Source organism: Rhinatrema bivittatum, chromosome 1 (assembly GCF_901001135.1).
Source record: "Rhinatrema bivittatum chromosome 1, aRhiBiv1.1, whole genome shotgun sequence".
In the NCBI taxonomy this organism is placed as follows: domain Eukaryota; kingdom Metazoa; phylum Chordata; class Amphibia; order Gymnophiona; family Rhinatrematidae; genus Rhinatrema; species Rhinatrema bivittatum.
In genome coordinates, this window is record NC_042615.1 from 414,998,479 (window position 1) to 415,015,681 (window position 17,203).

At 41.5% G+C, this 17,203-nt stretch overlaps 1 protein-coding gene across 1 annotated transcript in view; it reads right to left on the reverse strand.

The window, feature by feature from the left end:
* Nucleotides 1-17,203, reverse strand: part of DGKQ (diacylglycerol kinase theta) — a 513,416-nt gene that overhangs the window by 314,694 nt on the left and 181,519 nt on the right. Inside the window, exons 6-7 of the mRNA XM_029602759.1 lie at nucleotides 16,569-16,722; nucleotides 9,559-9,624 (exon numbers count right to left, since the gene is read on the reverse strand). Coding sequence (XP_029458619.1) covers nucleotides 9,559-9,624; nucleotides 16,569-16,722 — 220 coding nt within the window. The remainder of the gene's footprint in view (nucleotides 1-9,558; nucleotides 9,625-16,568; nucleotides 16,723-17,203) is intronic.

Below are 17,203 nucleotides of genomic sequence, written 5' to 3' on the forward strand. Positions count from 1 at the left end.
GCGAGGCCACGCCTCCCTTTCTAGATTTAAAGGGACTTCACCCCTTTAATTACCCACAGCTGTTTTCCATACACCGGATCAGAGGAAGTATAAAAGGAGGCTTCCTCTGCTCATTCCTTGACTTGGCAACTTCCGTGGTTGGTCAGGTCTGCTTGCTTCGGTGAGTCTTCCTGTGCTTCGGATCCTTGCTTCCTGGTTCCTGTCTCGTCTAATTGATTCCTTGGTTCCTGACTTCGGATTGGCAAGCGGTGATTCCTGGTGTGTGACTTCGGACTGGCAAGCGGCAATCCCTTGGTGTGTGACCTCGGACCCTCTGGCACTTGACCTTGGACTTCTTCTGGACATCGTCTCCAAGGGCCCACCTAAGTCCCAGCGGCCCGGATCCCTACGGGCTCCTCCCGGGGGGGGACCGTGGGCTTCCAGGGGTGAAGCTCCAGTTAGCCCTTGCACCGTCCTCACTCTCCTTGACCTCTCAAAGGTCCACCTAAGTCCCAGCGGCCCGGGTCCCTACGGGCTCCTCCCGGGGGGGCCGCGGGCTTCCAGTGGCGAAGACCCAGTTGGCTCCTTCGACGTCTCGACTCTTCGCCTTCACCACAGTTGCCTCAGTCTCCAGTGCCGAGGGTCAGCTGGTCACATCTTCTGTCTCGCCTCGCCACCCGATGGGAGACCCTAAGGATCCACCTCCTAAGGTATACCATCCTCCCGTTGGCCCAAGGGTTCACAAGCCTGAGCATACAGATTGCCAAGTCCATGAACCCGGCAGAGGCATCTGCCCACCAGGCCATTCCGGGAATGGCCCAGCATCTGATGGACCAGCAAAAGACCCTGGATGCCCTTGTCTCTGCAGTGGAGGGCCTGAACCAACGCTTCGAAGCATTAGGGCCCATGAACCCCACTCTGCCATCCCCGCCTGTGGCTTCCGGGGGCCGTTCGGTAATCCACCTGCCTACACCGTCACGTTTCTCTGGGGAACCCCGGGCCTGCAGGGGTTTCATTAACCAGTGCAACATGCACTTCCGCCTGCAGTCAGCCCTTTTTTCCAACGACGCTACCAAGACCATCTTCATTCTCTCTCTCCTCGAAGGGAAGGCCCTAGAGTGGGCTTCCCCCCTGTGGGAACGGGATGATCCCGTTCTGAGCAATTTGAGGGAGTTCTGGGAGCTCTTCCGGATGAGCTTCGGTGATCCCACGCAGGAGGTTTCTGCCGGGCCCAAACTGCTTCAACTACGCCAAGGTTCAAGGACATTGGCCGAATTCGCCATTGATTTCCGGACCCTTTCTTCAGAGCTCGGCTGGGGCCCCGATTGCCTACGAACCATCTTCCTTCAGGGGCTTAGCCCCAGAATCAAGGACGAGCTCACGGGCCGGGAACTACCTAGGTCCTTGAACGCCCTTATTGACCTGGCAGGGCGTATAGATCGGCGCCACCAAGAGCGCCGCCAAGAGGCCCAGATGGCACTGAAAGCCGCAACTCCTTCGAGGCATCCTCGACGCTCGCCTTCTCCCAAGGGTGGATCGGGAGCCTCCCGAACACCGGCCAAAGAGCCCATGGAATTGGGCCGTGGGAGACTTTCCACGCAAGAGCGCCGGCGGCAAATGAAGGAAGGACTCTGTTTTTACTGCGGCGAGCCATCAAATAGCCACATGCCTGGCGCGACCAGGAAACTCCCGGGCCTAGGACCTGAAGGAGGTCTCTTCCTGGGCCTAACCTCACCTGCACCTCCACTAACCCTACCAGTGGCGAGAACACTTAGAGAACAATAACATACTGTACCCTTCACAACACGGCTTCCGCAAAAATTTCAGCACAGAAACACTACTACTCGCACTAACAGACAACATCATGAGAGGATTTGACAACGGTAAACAATACATCTTAGTAATGCTTGACCTATCAGCAGCATTTGACACAGTAAACCATAATATATTGATAAATAGATTAGAAGAAATAGGACTAAGTAAAACAACAATCAAGTGGTTCAAATCTTACCTAAATAAAAGATACTTCCAAGTACAAATCAAAGAAGTTATGTCAGAGAAAATAAACCTTGTAACAGGAGTTCCACAGGGATCTGCCCTATCTGCCACACTGTTCAACATATATATGCTGCCTTTATGTCACCTACTGGCAGGCCTCGGAATATCACACTATATCTACGCAGATGACATTCAGTTAATACTCCCAATCGACGACACAATTGAAAAAACATTAAACTTAGCAAACATGTACCTAGATATAATAAAACAACTTCTAAACCAAATGGAACTAGTGATCAACATAGAGAAAACCGAATTCTTACATCTAGAACGAAAAAACTTAACGATAACTCAGAACCCAATTACATTAAAAAACAACCAAAAAATACAACTAGCAGAGAAAGTACGAAACCTGGGAGTGATAATAGATCCAGAATTAAGTATGAAACAACATGTATCGCTAAAAGTAAGAGAAGGATATGCAAAACTCATGACTCTGAGAAGACTAAAACCACTACTAACACCCACCAACTTCCGATCAGTACTACAAGCCTTAATCTTTGCCAGTACTGACTACTGTAATGCTCTACTACTGGGCCTACCTTACACCACAATAAAGACCACTACAGATACTCCAGAACTCAGCGGCAAGAATTTTAACAGGAAAAAGCAAGAGAGACCATATCACCGAAACATTAATAGAACTACACTGGTTACCCGTTGAACAAAGAATACAATTCAAGACGTTATGCACCATACATAAATTAATACACGACGAAAAAGCGGAGTGGCTGAACACAGCCCTACGTGTTCATACCCCCCACAGAAATTTGAGATCAGCAAACAAAGCACTGCTAACTATTCCCTCAGTAAAGACGGCCAGACTAACACAGGTAAGGGATAGGGCCCTATCCCTAGCAGGACCCACAATATGGAACAATATGCCTTTAGAAATCAGACTACAAAGTAACATCAAAACCTTTAAAAAAAAGTTTAAAAACATGGCTATTTAAGCAAGCATACCACAAAGATAACTGAGAGCAGAAAAAACAGGGAAATTTTGGTTGTAGTAAGCCTCACACACCTGTCCCTTTAAGTGTGTGCCTCTCATTACTTTATCCTAAAACTATTCTTTCTTTTCAAACAACAAAGAACCAAAATAAAGGCGTACGATATATCATAACAGATTAAAAAGAAACTGGACATGACTTATAACACTCACCACATTATATTTTTTTGTGAAACTATGTTACAGTAAATTAACGGCACCTGTTTAAGAGTTTAGAATTCCAGACACTGGATCTAACACATAGTTTTTGTGCCATATTGTAAACCGTTGTGATGGCGCCGCTTAACGACGGTATAGAAAAGATTTTAAATTAAATTAAATTAAATTAAACATCTGCGGACGGTGAGTTCCACACGTTAGCTCTGGTAGACTCCGGTGCCGGTGGCAATTTCATTATGAAGAGTCTGGTGGAGCATTTGAAGATTCCACAGGTCTGTGTTCCAGCTCCATTGGTCATCTCATCGATCCAAGGTAAACCCCTCCCGGGACGTTTGACACACATCACAAAACCCGTCCAGTTGAGGGTTGGACTCCTTCATCGTGAGCGGATACCCTTCCATATCTTGGAGCATTCCATACACCCTGTCGTCCTGGGCCTTCCCTGGCTCCAGGAACACGGTCTCCAGTTCGACTGGAAGACCTTGCAATTATCCCACTGGGGGCCGAATTGTCACGACAATTGCCTCCAATCCGTGACTCGAGTCTCATGCTCCACCGTCCTCACCAGTTTTCAGGGCCTGCCGGCCCCCTATGCCTTGTACGCGGATGTCTTCTCCATGCACAGGCCATTTGACTGTGCCATCAACCTCCTCCCTGGCAATGAGCCTCCTCTGGGGCATACCTATGCCCTTTTGCCTGCGGAGACACAATCCATGACTCAATACATCCAAGAGAATCTGGAAAGGGGCTTCATTCGCAAGTAAAAGTCCCCAGCGGGGGCTAGGATCTTCTTCATTGCGAAGAAGGATGAAACCCTTCGCCCTTGCATCGACTACCAGGGCCTGAATGCTATAACTGTCAAGGACCATTACCCCTTGCCCCCCATCTCCGAGCTCTTCGATTGTCTTCAAGGTGCGAGGGTCTTCACCAAGTTAGATCTCCGAGGGGCCTATAATCTGATTCGCATCAAGGAGGGAGACAAATGGAAAACGGCCTTCAACACCCGAGACGGCCACTATGAGTACCTAGTGATGCCGTTCAGGTTCTGTAATGCTCCAGTGGTGTTTCAGAACACCATGAACGAGATTCTCTGCGACCTCTTGTATCGGTGTGTGGTCATGTACCTTGACGACATTTTGATTTTCTCGGATTCCCTGCCCACTCACCGTCAGCACGTCGTCCAGGCACTACAACGTCTAAGAGAGAACAGACTGTATGCGAAACTAGAAAAGTGTCTTTTTGAGCAGGAGTCCCTTCCCTTCCTGGGATATATAGTCTCCAGTGAGGGATTCCGTATGGACCCCCAGAAACTAAAAGCCATTCGAGAATGGCCGCAACCGTCCGGACTGAAGGCACTCCAACGGTTTTTGGGTTTCGCCGAGGGTCAGCCGGTCACATCTTCTGTCTCGCCTCGCCACCCGACGGGAGACCCTAAGGATCCACCTCCTAAGGTATACCATCCTCCCGTCAGCCCAAGGGTTCACAAGCCTGAGCATAACATGTGGTCTAAGACGTTTGTGTGCGCCTTATTTTCAGCTTGAGAAAAAATCTTGCGAAAGCCGCACTCCGCTCGCAAAAGAAGAGCGAGGGAGCGGATAGCATCGGAGCCTCCCTTGCCTCAACTTGTGTTTCAGAACACCATGAACGAGATTCTCCGCGACCTCTTGTATCGGTGTGTGGTCGTGTACCTTGACGACATTTTGATTTTCTCGGATTCCCTGCCCACTCACCGTCAGCACGTCGTCCAGGCACTACAACGTCTAAGAGAGAACAGACTGTATGTGAAACTAGAAAAGTGCCTTTTTGAGCAGGAGTCCCTTCCCTTCCTGGGATATATAGTCTCCAGTGAGGGATTCCGTATGGACCCCCAGAAACTAAAAGCCATTCGAGAATGGCCGCAACCGTCCGGACTGAAGGCACTCCAACGGTTTTTGGGTTTCGCCGAGGGTCAGCCGGTCACATCTTCTGTCTCGCCTCGCCACCCGACGGGAGACCCTAAGGATCCACCTCCTAAGGTATACCATCCTCCCGTCAGCCCAAGGGTTCACAAGCCTGAGCATAACATGTGGTCTAAGACGTTTGTGTGTGCCTTATTGTCAGCTTGAGAAAAAATCTTGCGAAAGCCGCACTCCGCTCGCAAAAGAAGAGTGAGGGAGCGGATAGCATCGGAGCCTCCCTTGCCTCAACTTGTGTTTCAGAACACCATGAACGAGATTCTCCGCGACCTCTTGTATCGGTGTGTGGTCGTGTACCTTGACGACATTTTGATTTTCTCGGATTCCCTGCCCACTCACCGTCAGCACGTCGTCCAGGTACAACGCCTAAGAGAGAACAGACTGTATGCGAAACTAGAAAAGTGCCTTTTTGAGCGGGAGTCCCTTCCCTTCCTGGGATATATAGTCTCCAGTGAGGGATTCCGTATGGACCCCCAGAATGGCCGCAACCATCCGGATGCCCAAATCTGTCAGGAAGCAGGAAAAACTCCGTTAGAGGATTCTTTGACCGGATTTTGGTGGGAAGAAGAGCCCGAGCCTGGTCCTGAATTTTTAATATCATTATCTCCGGAGGATAGATCTTCTCCTGAGAACCCCGTGCTAAGACACACACAGAAGCAGCAGGGAGATCTACGGGAGCTGGAAGTCGGCTTACTGGATGATTCTCCTCCGGAGCCTAAGCATCTGTGTGCAGAAAGATCGGAATAATTTCAATCTGAGCGGATATCAGGAGAGGCTACAGCTAGAGGAACAAAGCAGAAGCCAGGAACAGCTATATTAGAACAGGTACCGGTTGTACATCAGAGTCTGGTAAAACCTCAAACCTTTTCTTTGGAAACAATTTGGGAGGCGATTCAGACTTTAAACACAAATATAGTTATTCAAATGTCAGATGTTTCCAATACAGTTAAATTGTTAGATGAACATTTGGTAGTAGTAGAAGAGAGGTTAATGAAAAATGCAGAAAAAATACAATCTATTGATACAAAAATACAGAGTAACAAATATGCAGCATGAGTTGGTTAAAGAAAATCAGATTCTGCATTTTAAAGTTGAGAACCAGCTTCAAGCTAGGAACGTAAGGTGCATACATTTTTCTAAACTTACATATGTAGCTCCAAAAGATCTATGGAGAAGATACATGCTAGAAGTTTTGCATCTTAAAGAAGAGGTGTAGCCTATAATATCTAAGGAATATTATATACCTCCAAAAAAGAGGACACAATTAGATCAAAATAATTTAAGTTTTGCAACCAAGGGAAACATCTAAGATTGATATTTCTGCTGTATTGGAACATTCAGAGGAAGAAATAGTGGAGACATCAACACTTGTGGTGACCTTTTTGATGGAGGCGGACAGAGAGTGGATCTTTAAAAGATATTTCTTATCAAACATGAAATATTTATGAAACATAAGATCCAAATCTTTCCAGATTTATCCATACAAACACAGAAGAGAAGGCAACAATTTTTACTGTTGAAACTACAAGCTATTCAGTTGGGATTATTATTCTACTTAAAACATCCATGTAAATGTTTAATTAAAAGTCAAGGTTTCTCTTACATATTTAACCAGCCCTCCCAACTAATTTCTTTCTTGGCTAATAAAAAACAAAGTGTACCTAGCTTAATTCCGACCTCTAGCCAAGTAACTCTATAAAAGCTGTACCTTAAGATCTTGTAAGAAGTATACCTGTTCCCAATATATGGCCAAATTTTATTTACTTTGTATATTTGAAATATATAAATGAGATTGAGATGTGCTTGGATCCAGATTGAGGGCTGGTGCATGTATTTAGTTATTATGTTGATATTGTTAAATTTATTTTTCTAAGTGAAAGAAAAGTGTAAGATGTTATATATATGGAATTTTTGATATGCATTTCAATTCAAGTTTGATGCTTGAAATTGTGTACAATTTAATAGAAAATTAAAATTAAAAAAAAAACCTTTGAGGTTTTTTTCTTCAGTGCAGCTTCTGAGCCACACCCTTTCACACAAGCTACTGTGCTCTGTGCACACCTGCGCTCTGTACTTTATTTTAGAGCCTCAGGCCCCCTGTGTTCTGTACTAATTTTAGAATTGCAAGTCCTCTTCACAAATCTTTCTGTACTCAGACATCTTCTTGGAGGCTGGGTTTTTTTTCTGTGCAAAGCTTTAGAAAAAATCCCACGCATGAGATCATATGTGGGAACGAGTGATTTCCACAGGCCTGGAGACATGAACTAGTGTTTCTTAAGATATAATCTTTATTCACAGCTTCAATCATATATATATATATATATACACAACAGAAGACTGCCTTTACCTTCATACAGTGTACTCTCTCTACTTACAGTTTGTACTGCTTCGTCGGCTCAGTGTTTGGACAGAGTACCAACTGGTATACTGGTATGTTTTATTATTCGTATTTTATATCATGTTTCTTTGTAAATATGACAAACTCAATAAAAAAGATAATTGGAAAAAAAAGAACAGAGCAGGGAAAGAAACTTTCACATATTTAAAAGGTTTCAGAAAAGTACAAGGATGAGACATTTTCTATAAAATAGAAATTCAAGGACAAGGAATCAAGGAGGGAGGGTCAGAGGAACTATTTCCTTACTGAGAAATAGTGCCACTGCCTCTGTCTCTCTTTCACACCCTACCTTCCTCCCCACAAGGTCTTTTCTTCTTCCTTCTCTCTATATATAAAATTGGATCATACTAGAGGTTCCTCCTTTTCATAACAAGCTCCACTTTTGTTGAACAGTCTGTCTTGTCATCTGGTAAGAGCTCAACTACTTTAAATTTCACAAAGCAGTGAAATCCTGTTTCTTTAATCCGGCAAGTCTGATATCTGATAGGACAGAGTCAAGATCTTGTCAAGTCCTAATTTTGATATTGGCTCTGTTTTGAATGCATGATTTTGTTCAATGTGTATATAATTTTATTGTGGGTTTGATATTATATATTATTGATTTTGTACACCACCGGTTGATGCATTTATTTTGTTTTATGTGATTTTTAAGACTTTGATTAATTTATGTAATTTATTTGTAAACTGCTTGGATAATTTGTTTTTACATGTGATATATCAAGTTTAATAAATAATCATTTTTTTCAGTGTTGGCTACAGTTTCAGCCATTCTGTCTCTCTTCCACCTACTCCATCTTTCTCTGTCTCTCTTCCTTCAAACTCCAGATAAAAGAAGATGTGGGGATTTTCTCTCTCTCTTAATGGTATGTGCCACTGGTACACCTGTAGTCTCTATTGTTTCCACCTACTGGTTGTGATAGGCAACTGACTGGCTGCAAAACAATGACCTGAATGCAGCAGATGAGGTTAAGGAGAGACCAAAAGTTCATCGTATTCAGCCTTTTCCATTTGCATGTCTGGCAGATTCATAAAAGTGATCCAAGTGAAGGCAGCAACAAATAGTGTTTGTCATGTTGTTATAACATGTTGTTGTAACAACATGACAAACAACATGGCACAACCAGTACTTACCTGGTTAAGTTTATATTATTAAACCTCTGTCGTCTGCTCTCTCAGTTACCCAAGTTCCTATAACCCTTGTTTATTGTAACTTATCTTCTTCTTTAATGTTAATGTTATAATACCCCTGTTCCATGTGAACCGATACGATATGATATGTTTCATGAATGTCGGTATATAAAAGAGTTAAATAAATAACTGGCAGACTGGATAAGCCAATAGGTTTTTTTCTGCCATCAGTTATATATGTTACTATCTATCAGGGTGCATTTTGCCTTCCAGTGAAAAAACAGACTCCCATGATCCCAAAAGTGATACCTACCTGGATCATATAATTTACTGAAGTATTCTTTATTGCTTTTATGTCATCTCTGATAGCACTACTCGAACATTGTTTTCATAAAATAATTCAACATAGTGAGCCCTGCAAGCAGATCATCAAGCCCAATAGTTATGTAACTGGTTAAGTTAAAGGGAGACCCAAAATCCATGCAGTAGTTTCTCCTGTACATCTTGTTGTATGAACAAAGTAATTGTCAAATTTAAAGATGATAAAAACTCTTTAAATAACTAGAAGAGAAATTTTATAACTTATTTATTCTATATAGCTATATTTTTAATGCACAGTCATACATTGCACAGTTATATAACACAAAATTCTTTGCAGTATACTACCTCTAAGTTTTGCATCCAAAGATGCTCACATCCATTATTTTTTGTTTTGTTCCATAATGTACAAACAGCAGCTTACCTTGGAAAACTATTAACAATGAAGCTATTTTATTTATGTAAAAAGACTTCATGGTGTGAAACCATTTAGGGTCTTTTATAAGGACATCACAGAGCTAACACAGTTTTATATTAGTTAAATTTGTACATACTTGCATCTGCTGGACTTTGTGCATCTTTCACAGTGTTCTGCAATGAGCCATCAGCATCATCTTCATCTGAGAAAACAGACAGAATCTTAAGGAAATGGAAGATATATGTTTTATTTATATGCATATCCAGCATAGCTCACTGATTCAATGGCAGGGGGAATGAAGAAAAGATGATTTATATTCAGACAACCACCAACAAGGACTGAATTACATAGTCTGGATGAGCAAATAAGCATGGGTGTAGCTTGCTTGTTACAGCGGTTACATATCCAGCACAGCTCACTGCTTCAACGGCAGGGGGGGATGAAGTAAAGTGGAATTATACTCAGACAACCAACAAGGACTGAATTGTACAGGCTGGGTAAACAAATAAGCATGAGAGTAGCTTGCTTATTGCAGAAGTTAATACCCCTAACCAATTAAGCTAGATACTTTACTTAGATGCAGCTCCAGTACTACTCTCTACAGCAATGGCTGGGGTGGAAGTGAAATAGAACCAAAAAGTTACTAAGGGCCAAGAGTAACAGATAAGTATGAGAAAAAAATGTGAAAGCTTGCTGGGTAGGCTGGATGGGCCATTTGGTCTTCGTCTGCCGTCATTTCTATGTTTCTATGTTGTGTCCATAGTATAATATTATGATTGCATTATAAAAAAGAGCTCCAATATAGAGGCAATTTCCAAACTGTCTATTTGGCACGAACACTATGCGTACTTTTTATGTGTGGGTTTTGCACCAATTTTCAATGGTGCAAAAGTATGGATGCACTTTTGCTTTGAAATTTACCACAGGTGCAAAGTACAAGCTATCACTTGCATCTGCCTTTTCTGTGGATAAATGTTTGCTGGAAAAGTATGTATGAATATTTATAAATGGTATACAATCCATATACTTCCTCCTCTGACCTAAACACACCCCTAGTAATACATGGGTAAAATGCTTTTAACATACCCAAATCACTTTGAAGATTATCTTCGTAAAGATGCATAGGGTAAGCAATACCATGTAATACAAATATCAGGATTTAAAAGTATGAATTGCTATAGAAAATGATAATATTAATGTAAAATTAGTTTGCGTACACAGGGAGAAGATCATTAACAGTTTAAGTGAAATTACAAAAAGAAATAATGCATAGACAACACAAGTACTAAAAATGGCTGAATGAACATATCCAGCATTCTTTTAGTTTTTAATCTTAGATTGTAAAATTTTTAAACTAAAGATCACTGCACTTATCACAAACAATTCAAGACCAAAAAAGCTGGAAAACGGGTGACCTTAGATAAAAATATGCCAATGATCCAGTAGCAAATTGGATGATTACTGACTAGGAATTCAGAAATCAAACATAACATACTAATGGTATCCATTTATCTCAGGAGGTTCACTCCAGCATGGTCACAAAGTGGCAGTATCCTATTATAATAAACATTACTGGCATGGGTGGCCATTTGTTGGTGGTGCAACCTTTCACATTTCCTAGACAGATGTAAGATTCTGTCTATATACATATATATATATAAAATACACTTAGGCTCCCAACAATGGTGTCTATCCGTTGGCACAGAAACTACATTGTATGACATTAATTGCATACTAAAACAGCTAAAACTTCCTAAAAAAAAGATTTATTTCCATTTTTTTCCAGTATTCACTGCATACTCCAGGATAGGTTATGAAACTGCTTTTTTTCCAGTATTCACTGCATACTCCAGGATAGGTTAAGGTTTATCGAAATTATTTTCTCAACACATACAGATGTGTTCTGTGATCAATGATTAGGTCTCCTGCTTTAGAGAAGAGTTTCACTTTCTAGCGGAGAGTGGAGGAACTCCAGAACCTCAGTTCCAGGTCCAAACTCCAGAGCCCGGCTCCATTCTGAATGCAGTTAATTCTCAGATCCAGCACTCTTGGAGGGAACTTTTTTTTTACTCCCCCCCCCCCCCAACCTTTCCCTCCCTTCTCCTATCTAACCCACCCCCCAGCCCTACCTAAATCCTCCCCCCCCCCCCCCACCTTATCTCGATGAGTTACGCCTGCTTCTGCCTCTGGCAGGTGTAACTTGCGCGCGCCAGCAAGCTGCCGGCGCGCCATCCCCAACACAGGCCTCTGTGTCAGAGCACTCTGCCCCGCCCCGGACCGCCCCCAGACCGTGGCCCTGCCCACGGCTCAGCCCCTGGACCACCCCTTTTTCCAAGCCCCGGGACATTAGCTAACTAATATATATTTTTTCCATTACATTTTTTATAAACAAACATTAGAAATGGAATTCATTGAATTACATATTCACATCATTTATTGTTTAAAAAAATAATAAAAACCTTTTTTCGCTTAAGATTGCCTTACATTTTTTGGTGCCAAAACTGTCCTTTAAATGTAGTCCAGCGACAGCGCTTTAATGTTTGTTGAGAAACGTGGAGACTACACATCCGGTTCAGGGAGCGAAGGTATTTTGATCAACCTTTCTACTACTAAAAATATTTTAGCCATTGGGGATGTTTCGAGGGTTTGCTGTTTTGCTATAAGAACACCCCTTTAATTCAATTCTCCTAACATTAAGAAATGGATCAATTATTATGAAAAAAAATTGTTCTCACAGAGACCGACGTGTCCTTCACACAGTACTTGAGATATATATGTTCTGTTCCATATTTACATTTTTTAAGCGATGCAAATAGCGCTATTTGAATAGACTTCACTGCTTAAAGATCCAATGTAAAAAAAAAACAGCATTTGTTCAGCGTCTGTATGATCGCTAGTTATATGCCACTTAAGCAGTACACATAAACCTTCTAATAATACATACTTCAATCTGAAGAGAAGTATAATTTTCACGAGTTTTGTTTTGAAATAATTTTCCCTAATTTGCTCAGAAACACGCTGTGAGAAAGACCAGTAAAAATTCAATGTTTATACAGCCCAGAGACATGCGCTATTCGATCAGCATATGTACTCTTGTCAGGACAACATTCATTGTGCAAGAATATAAATTATATACAAACTATTTGAACATAGTGAATGAATAAACAGCCCATCATTTTTAAGATATTTTGATATGACCATACAGAGTATAAAACTAAGCTCCACTGCAGTGATATAGATAATTTGTCTATTTCAGCACTATTTAAAGATCACACTTCTTGATTCTTGAATTTATCAAAAAAGATTTTAAAAATTTTTATATAATCTTATAATTTTTTTAAAACAGGCACTGTTTGAATGGAGCCTACAAGATTGTGACTTTTTCATAGCATTCAAGGTTGGTTTTCACCAGCTATATACTTGTTTTTAGATTTGTTTTATTAATTATTGCATATATCTGTGATTCATTCTTAGCCCCTGAGCCAGCCGTCACACAGTCTGTGAAACTCGGCCTGAGTCGTGCAATTATTTTATAATAAACATCTCCACTGCAATAAAGATTGAAAAATACTCCTGTGTTTTCCAAACCAAATAGTTGAGCACTGAAGTGTGAGGAAGGTCCCTCTCTCCTAGGGAGCTTCCCCAAATAGTTTACTTGGTACTAAACAGAAAGCAGGCCTGGTTTCAATCTCTTACAGGAAGACCACAGTCCACCAGCTTCTCTTTCCCTGCCCTATCTCATGTGGTTGTGATAAGGGTTTCATCTTCAACTTCAGTGGAAAGGCTGAAGCAATTAAAATGAGATACCGAATTAGTGACAAAAGGCAAGGAAATAAACCTTCTCCCTTCTCTGCTAAGATACTCTATGTGCAAAGTTTAGATTACTTAATTCAATCTTTTAGGGGAGCGATCCAGCCATGTGCTCCTGGGTCTGGATATCTCTGGAGAGGAAGTATCTCAGTCTCTTGGCTCCTGGCTCATGTAGCTCGGCTATGAAGTAAAAACAGCTATCTGTCTCTCTATTTCCTCAAAGGGCAGACTTTTGTCTCTCCCTCTTGATAAATTAATTCTTTAGGATAAGAACTGACTGCAGAACTGCCAGATACATGCTTCTCTTCCTGGTTCCAACTCCTGGCCATATCTGCCCCTCTCACAGACAGAACCAGCCCATTTGAGCCTTTTTTCCTTTAAATGGTCTCCCAGCATTCCTTTGCCTTCCTCCTCTGCTGGCTAAGTAGTGCTGTTCTCTGGGCAGGCTAAACAGTACAGCCTTTTTCCTAACTTGTTAACACTGAGTGCTGGATGCTGGTTCTTGCAGAATATTTGTCATCCACAGAAGAGCATATAGGGGTTTTTTGATGTATTTTTTTATTCCTTCACTTTGGCTGCAGTGGCTTGCAGTCTCTGCAGGATTGAAAACCCTGCAGATATTGAAGATTCCTGTTGGCCATTCAGAGGGGCTAAGACCTGTGATGAAATTGGCGCTAAATATCTGCGCATATATTTTTTTTTAGTGTGCCACCAAAGCAGGTGCCTCCGCGGAATGTAATAAAGACTGCATATGTAAATGAGATGTGTGCTGAAAATTCACGCTAATGTGAAACCCAGGCAGAAAAGCGCACACAAACATACATACGCTCCCAGCCCTATGTAGTAAACCTGTCTTCATTTGGACTCTTCCCGGAGACTGTGCGACCTGCGAGGGTTAGGCCCTCCCCCCGCTGACGTCATCTGCGGGCGCAGGTTTAAATCGCCAGCAACCGGTCTCAGGCTTTTCATCCTGCCCAGGGGATTGAAACCTTGCCTCTACTACCACTCTGAGGCTCTTCGTTGACTCTGCTTGCCTGCCTATCTTCATTAGGATCTCCCTAGAGACCGTGCGACCTGCGAGGGTTAGGCCCCCCCCCCCCCCACTCCCGCTGACGTCATCCACAGGAGCGGGTTTATATCACTGGCATCTGGTTGGCGCCGCACGCCTAAGGGGAGTTTCCTCTTAGTGCTCCCCCTTTGTGCTTCTCCCTACTGTTTCAGTGAACATTTAAACAGGATTAAGTGTCTCTTTGCTATTTCAATATTATAAACTGTGAGTTTCGAACATGGAAATTAAATCAATCCAAACCATTGTCAGTAAATTCCGTATTAAACCATTAAGATCAATAAGGTTTTCCTCAAATCAAGCACGGACTTTAACTCTGATATGAATTATTCCTAATGCTAAATTAATAGCTTTAACAGTATTATCACTGTCTCTTTTCAATTCTCAATCGCTGACAAAAAAGATTCCAGTCCTACTAGACCATCTTAGTGACTGCAACCCAGACATTTGTGGAGTTACAGAGGGGGAGGCCTTTTGCTATTAGCGCATAAGAAATTCAAATTAATTTACCAGGTTATCAGTATAACCTCATAAAAACCTCATAAAAACCTCATATAAACCTCATAAGATAGGTTTTTTTAAATCCAGTTCCTACAAATTTGTTTACTCCCCCGGGTTTATTAGAACACAATATATCACCTTTAATAGAATTGTTTACTGATATAATTAATCCCATTTCTACTGTGATATTAGGAGATTTTAACTTACATATAGATGTTTTCCCCTTTTCATTAAGCTATGAAATGCTCTTCACAGCTATGGAAGTGCTAGGATTTAGACAAATCATTAACGTCTCCACTCACAGAGCTGGTCATAACTTAGATCTTTGTTAATTCCTTTTTTGATAATGATGATTTTCCTAGTAGTTTACCTGTTCCCTGGTCAGATCACCATTTAATTCAAACCACCTTATCCTTAAGGTCTTTTACCTTGAACTCCCCTCCTTCTAAAATTGAAATTGAATTTAAAAAACCATGTAATCATGACGACCTTATGGCTAGCTTACCTGAGGCCCTAGAAAACCTCAATACAACCAATGCCGAAGTTGCAATTAATTCATGGAGTAATATCATGTTGGAACTAGCCAATACCTTATGTCCTATCATTAAGAAATGGATTTATCCATTCTCAAAACTCAAAGCAAAATTCTCAAAATTCAAAACTCAAAGCAAAATCTATGAAACGGGATTTACGCCGTCTTGAAAGAAAATGGCACAAACATCCAAATTCATCCTCACTTGCACACTATGGATCTGCCCTTAGCAATTATAGATCTAAGAGTAGTTCGTCTAAACGAGACTTTTTTCCGCAAAATACATAAATTTCAATTTAACCCTAAGATCTTGTTTTCTTACGTTTCTGAATTGACTAAAACCAATAGACCGTTCCTCCCCCAAGGAAACAAATAGTAAAAGATTTTTATTGTTTATTTTTTATTCTGAAAAAATATTGCCCAAATGCCTTGGGGCTGAAGTATTAATTGGAGCCACATCTTCAAAGAAATATTTGAAGACGGGGGAGAAATGTATTTGAAATGCTGAACTGTATCCTGTCACTACAAATTCAAGAAGCCTTTTTCCTGAAGAAATTATCTGTATTCATTTGGAGTTACAAAATAAAATCTTCTATTTTAGAAGCAACTTGAAGTGTAGACATTCAACTTTGTGTTTTGGTAAGCCTTCCCTTGGGCCTCCCAGAGACAGCCTGGTCCCCATTTGGCGATCCTTGGTGCACTTTACCTGTTCCCAGGTTGCAGCAGTGGCACTTGCATCCTTCTGCAGCTATGAAGTTGATTCCAGAGGAAAAGGGGGTTATAGATGAAATTCAGAAGACATTTTCATGCTTTCTTAAACTGTCCACATTTGGATAAAGTCCATGGATACTTTATATCTGTGGACTTTGCACCAATTTTCAAAAGGAAAATGAATGTGTGTATTGGTGATATGAAACCTGCAGTAGCTACAAGGCACCTGCAGACACCTGCACTTGCTGTGTGTGAACTTTTCCCCAGAAAATGACATGCATAGTGATGAAAATGCAATCTGTATGTGCAATTTTCCTCTCCCAGCTTAAACATACCCCTGGGATCACCTCTTTTCCAAATGGCTAAAAGTACGCGTCACATTGAGGCAGGATAAATCCCAAACTGTCACTTTACCTGTATAAATGGTTATTACACACATACATGGCTTAGAAAATTCTTCTTCCATGTCCTATAGATACATTTTAAAAAAACATCATCATAAAGTCTTTCGGAGCATTAGCCTTACCGTGTTCAATTTGCTGGCTTTCCGATATTCGAAAACAGTGCATTTTACTGAAGTTGCGTGTATTTAAAAGAACACAGTTTGGTGGAAGCATCAGACTTCTTAGTCTGCCAAAGGTACATTCTGGGGATACAACAATGTAGCACGCAGCATGAGCCTATAAGTAAAGGAAGATAATCAATGTATAGCAAGCTTCATTCATCAAACATTAGAAAAATGTTATTACTAAAGTAAACAAAATTCCTCAAAAACACTTGCAGTTTGACTTTTCCATACTGGTCTTGTATCTTGATCTCAAACATCATAGTTGTTTTTAAAGCAAAACTATACTTGTTCAGAGAAGCATCTTTATGCCCTACACTTTACATGTTACTAAGACTATTTGCTAACCTATAATTATTGCTCTCTCCTAACAGCAGTACAATTAGCCACACTGAGTCACATGACTTGTCAAAGATGGAGATTGAGGCCATTTCTAGAGCTTTTTTAGAAAGCTTTGGAGCGTGTGTGTGATTTCATAAGCAATGCCAGACCTGCTTCTCTTCAGTTTAGCTAAACAAATAAGTTTGGGGTAAACAACTCCAGTCCTGGGTTGATACAATCAGGTCTGGTTTTCAGGATATCTACAGTGAATATGT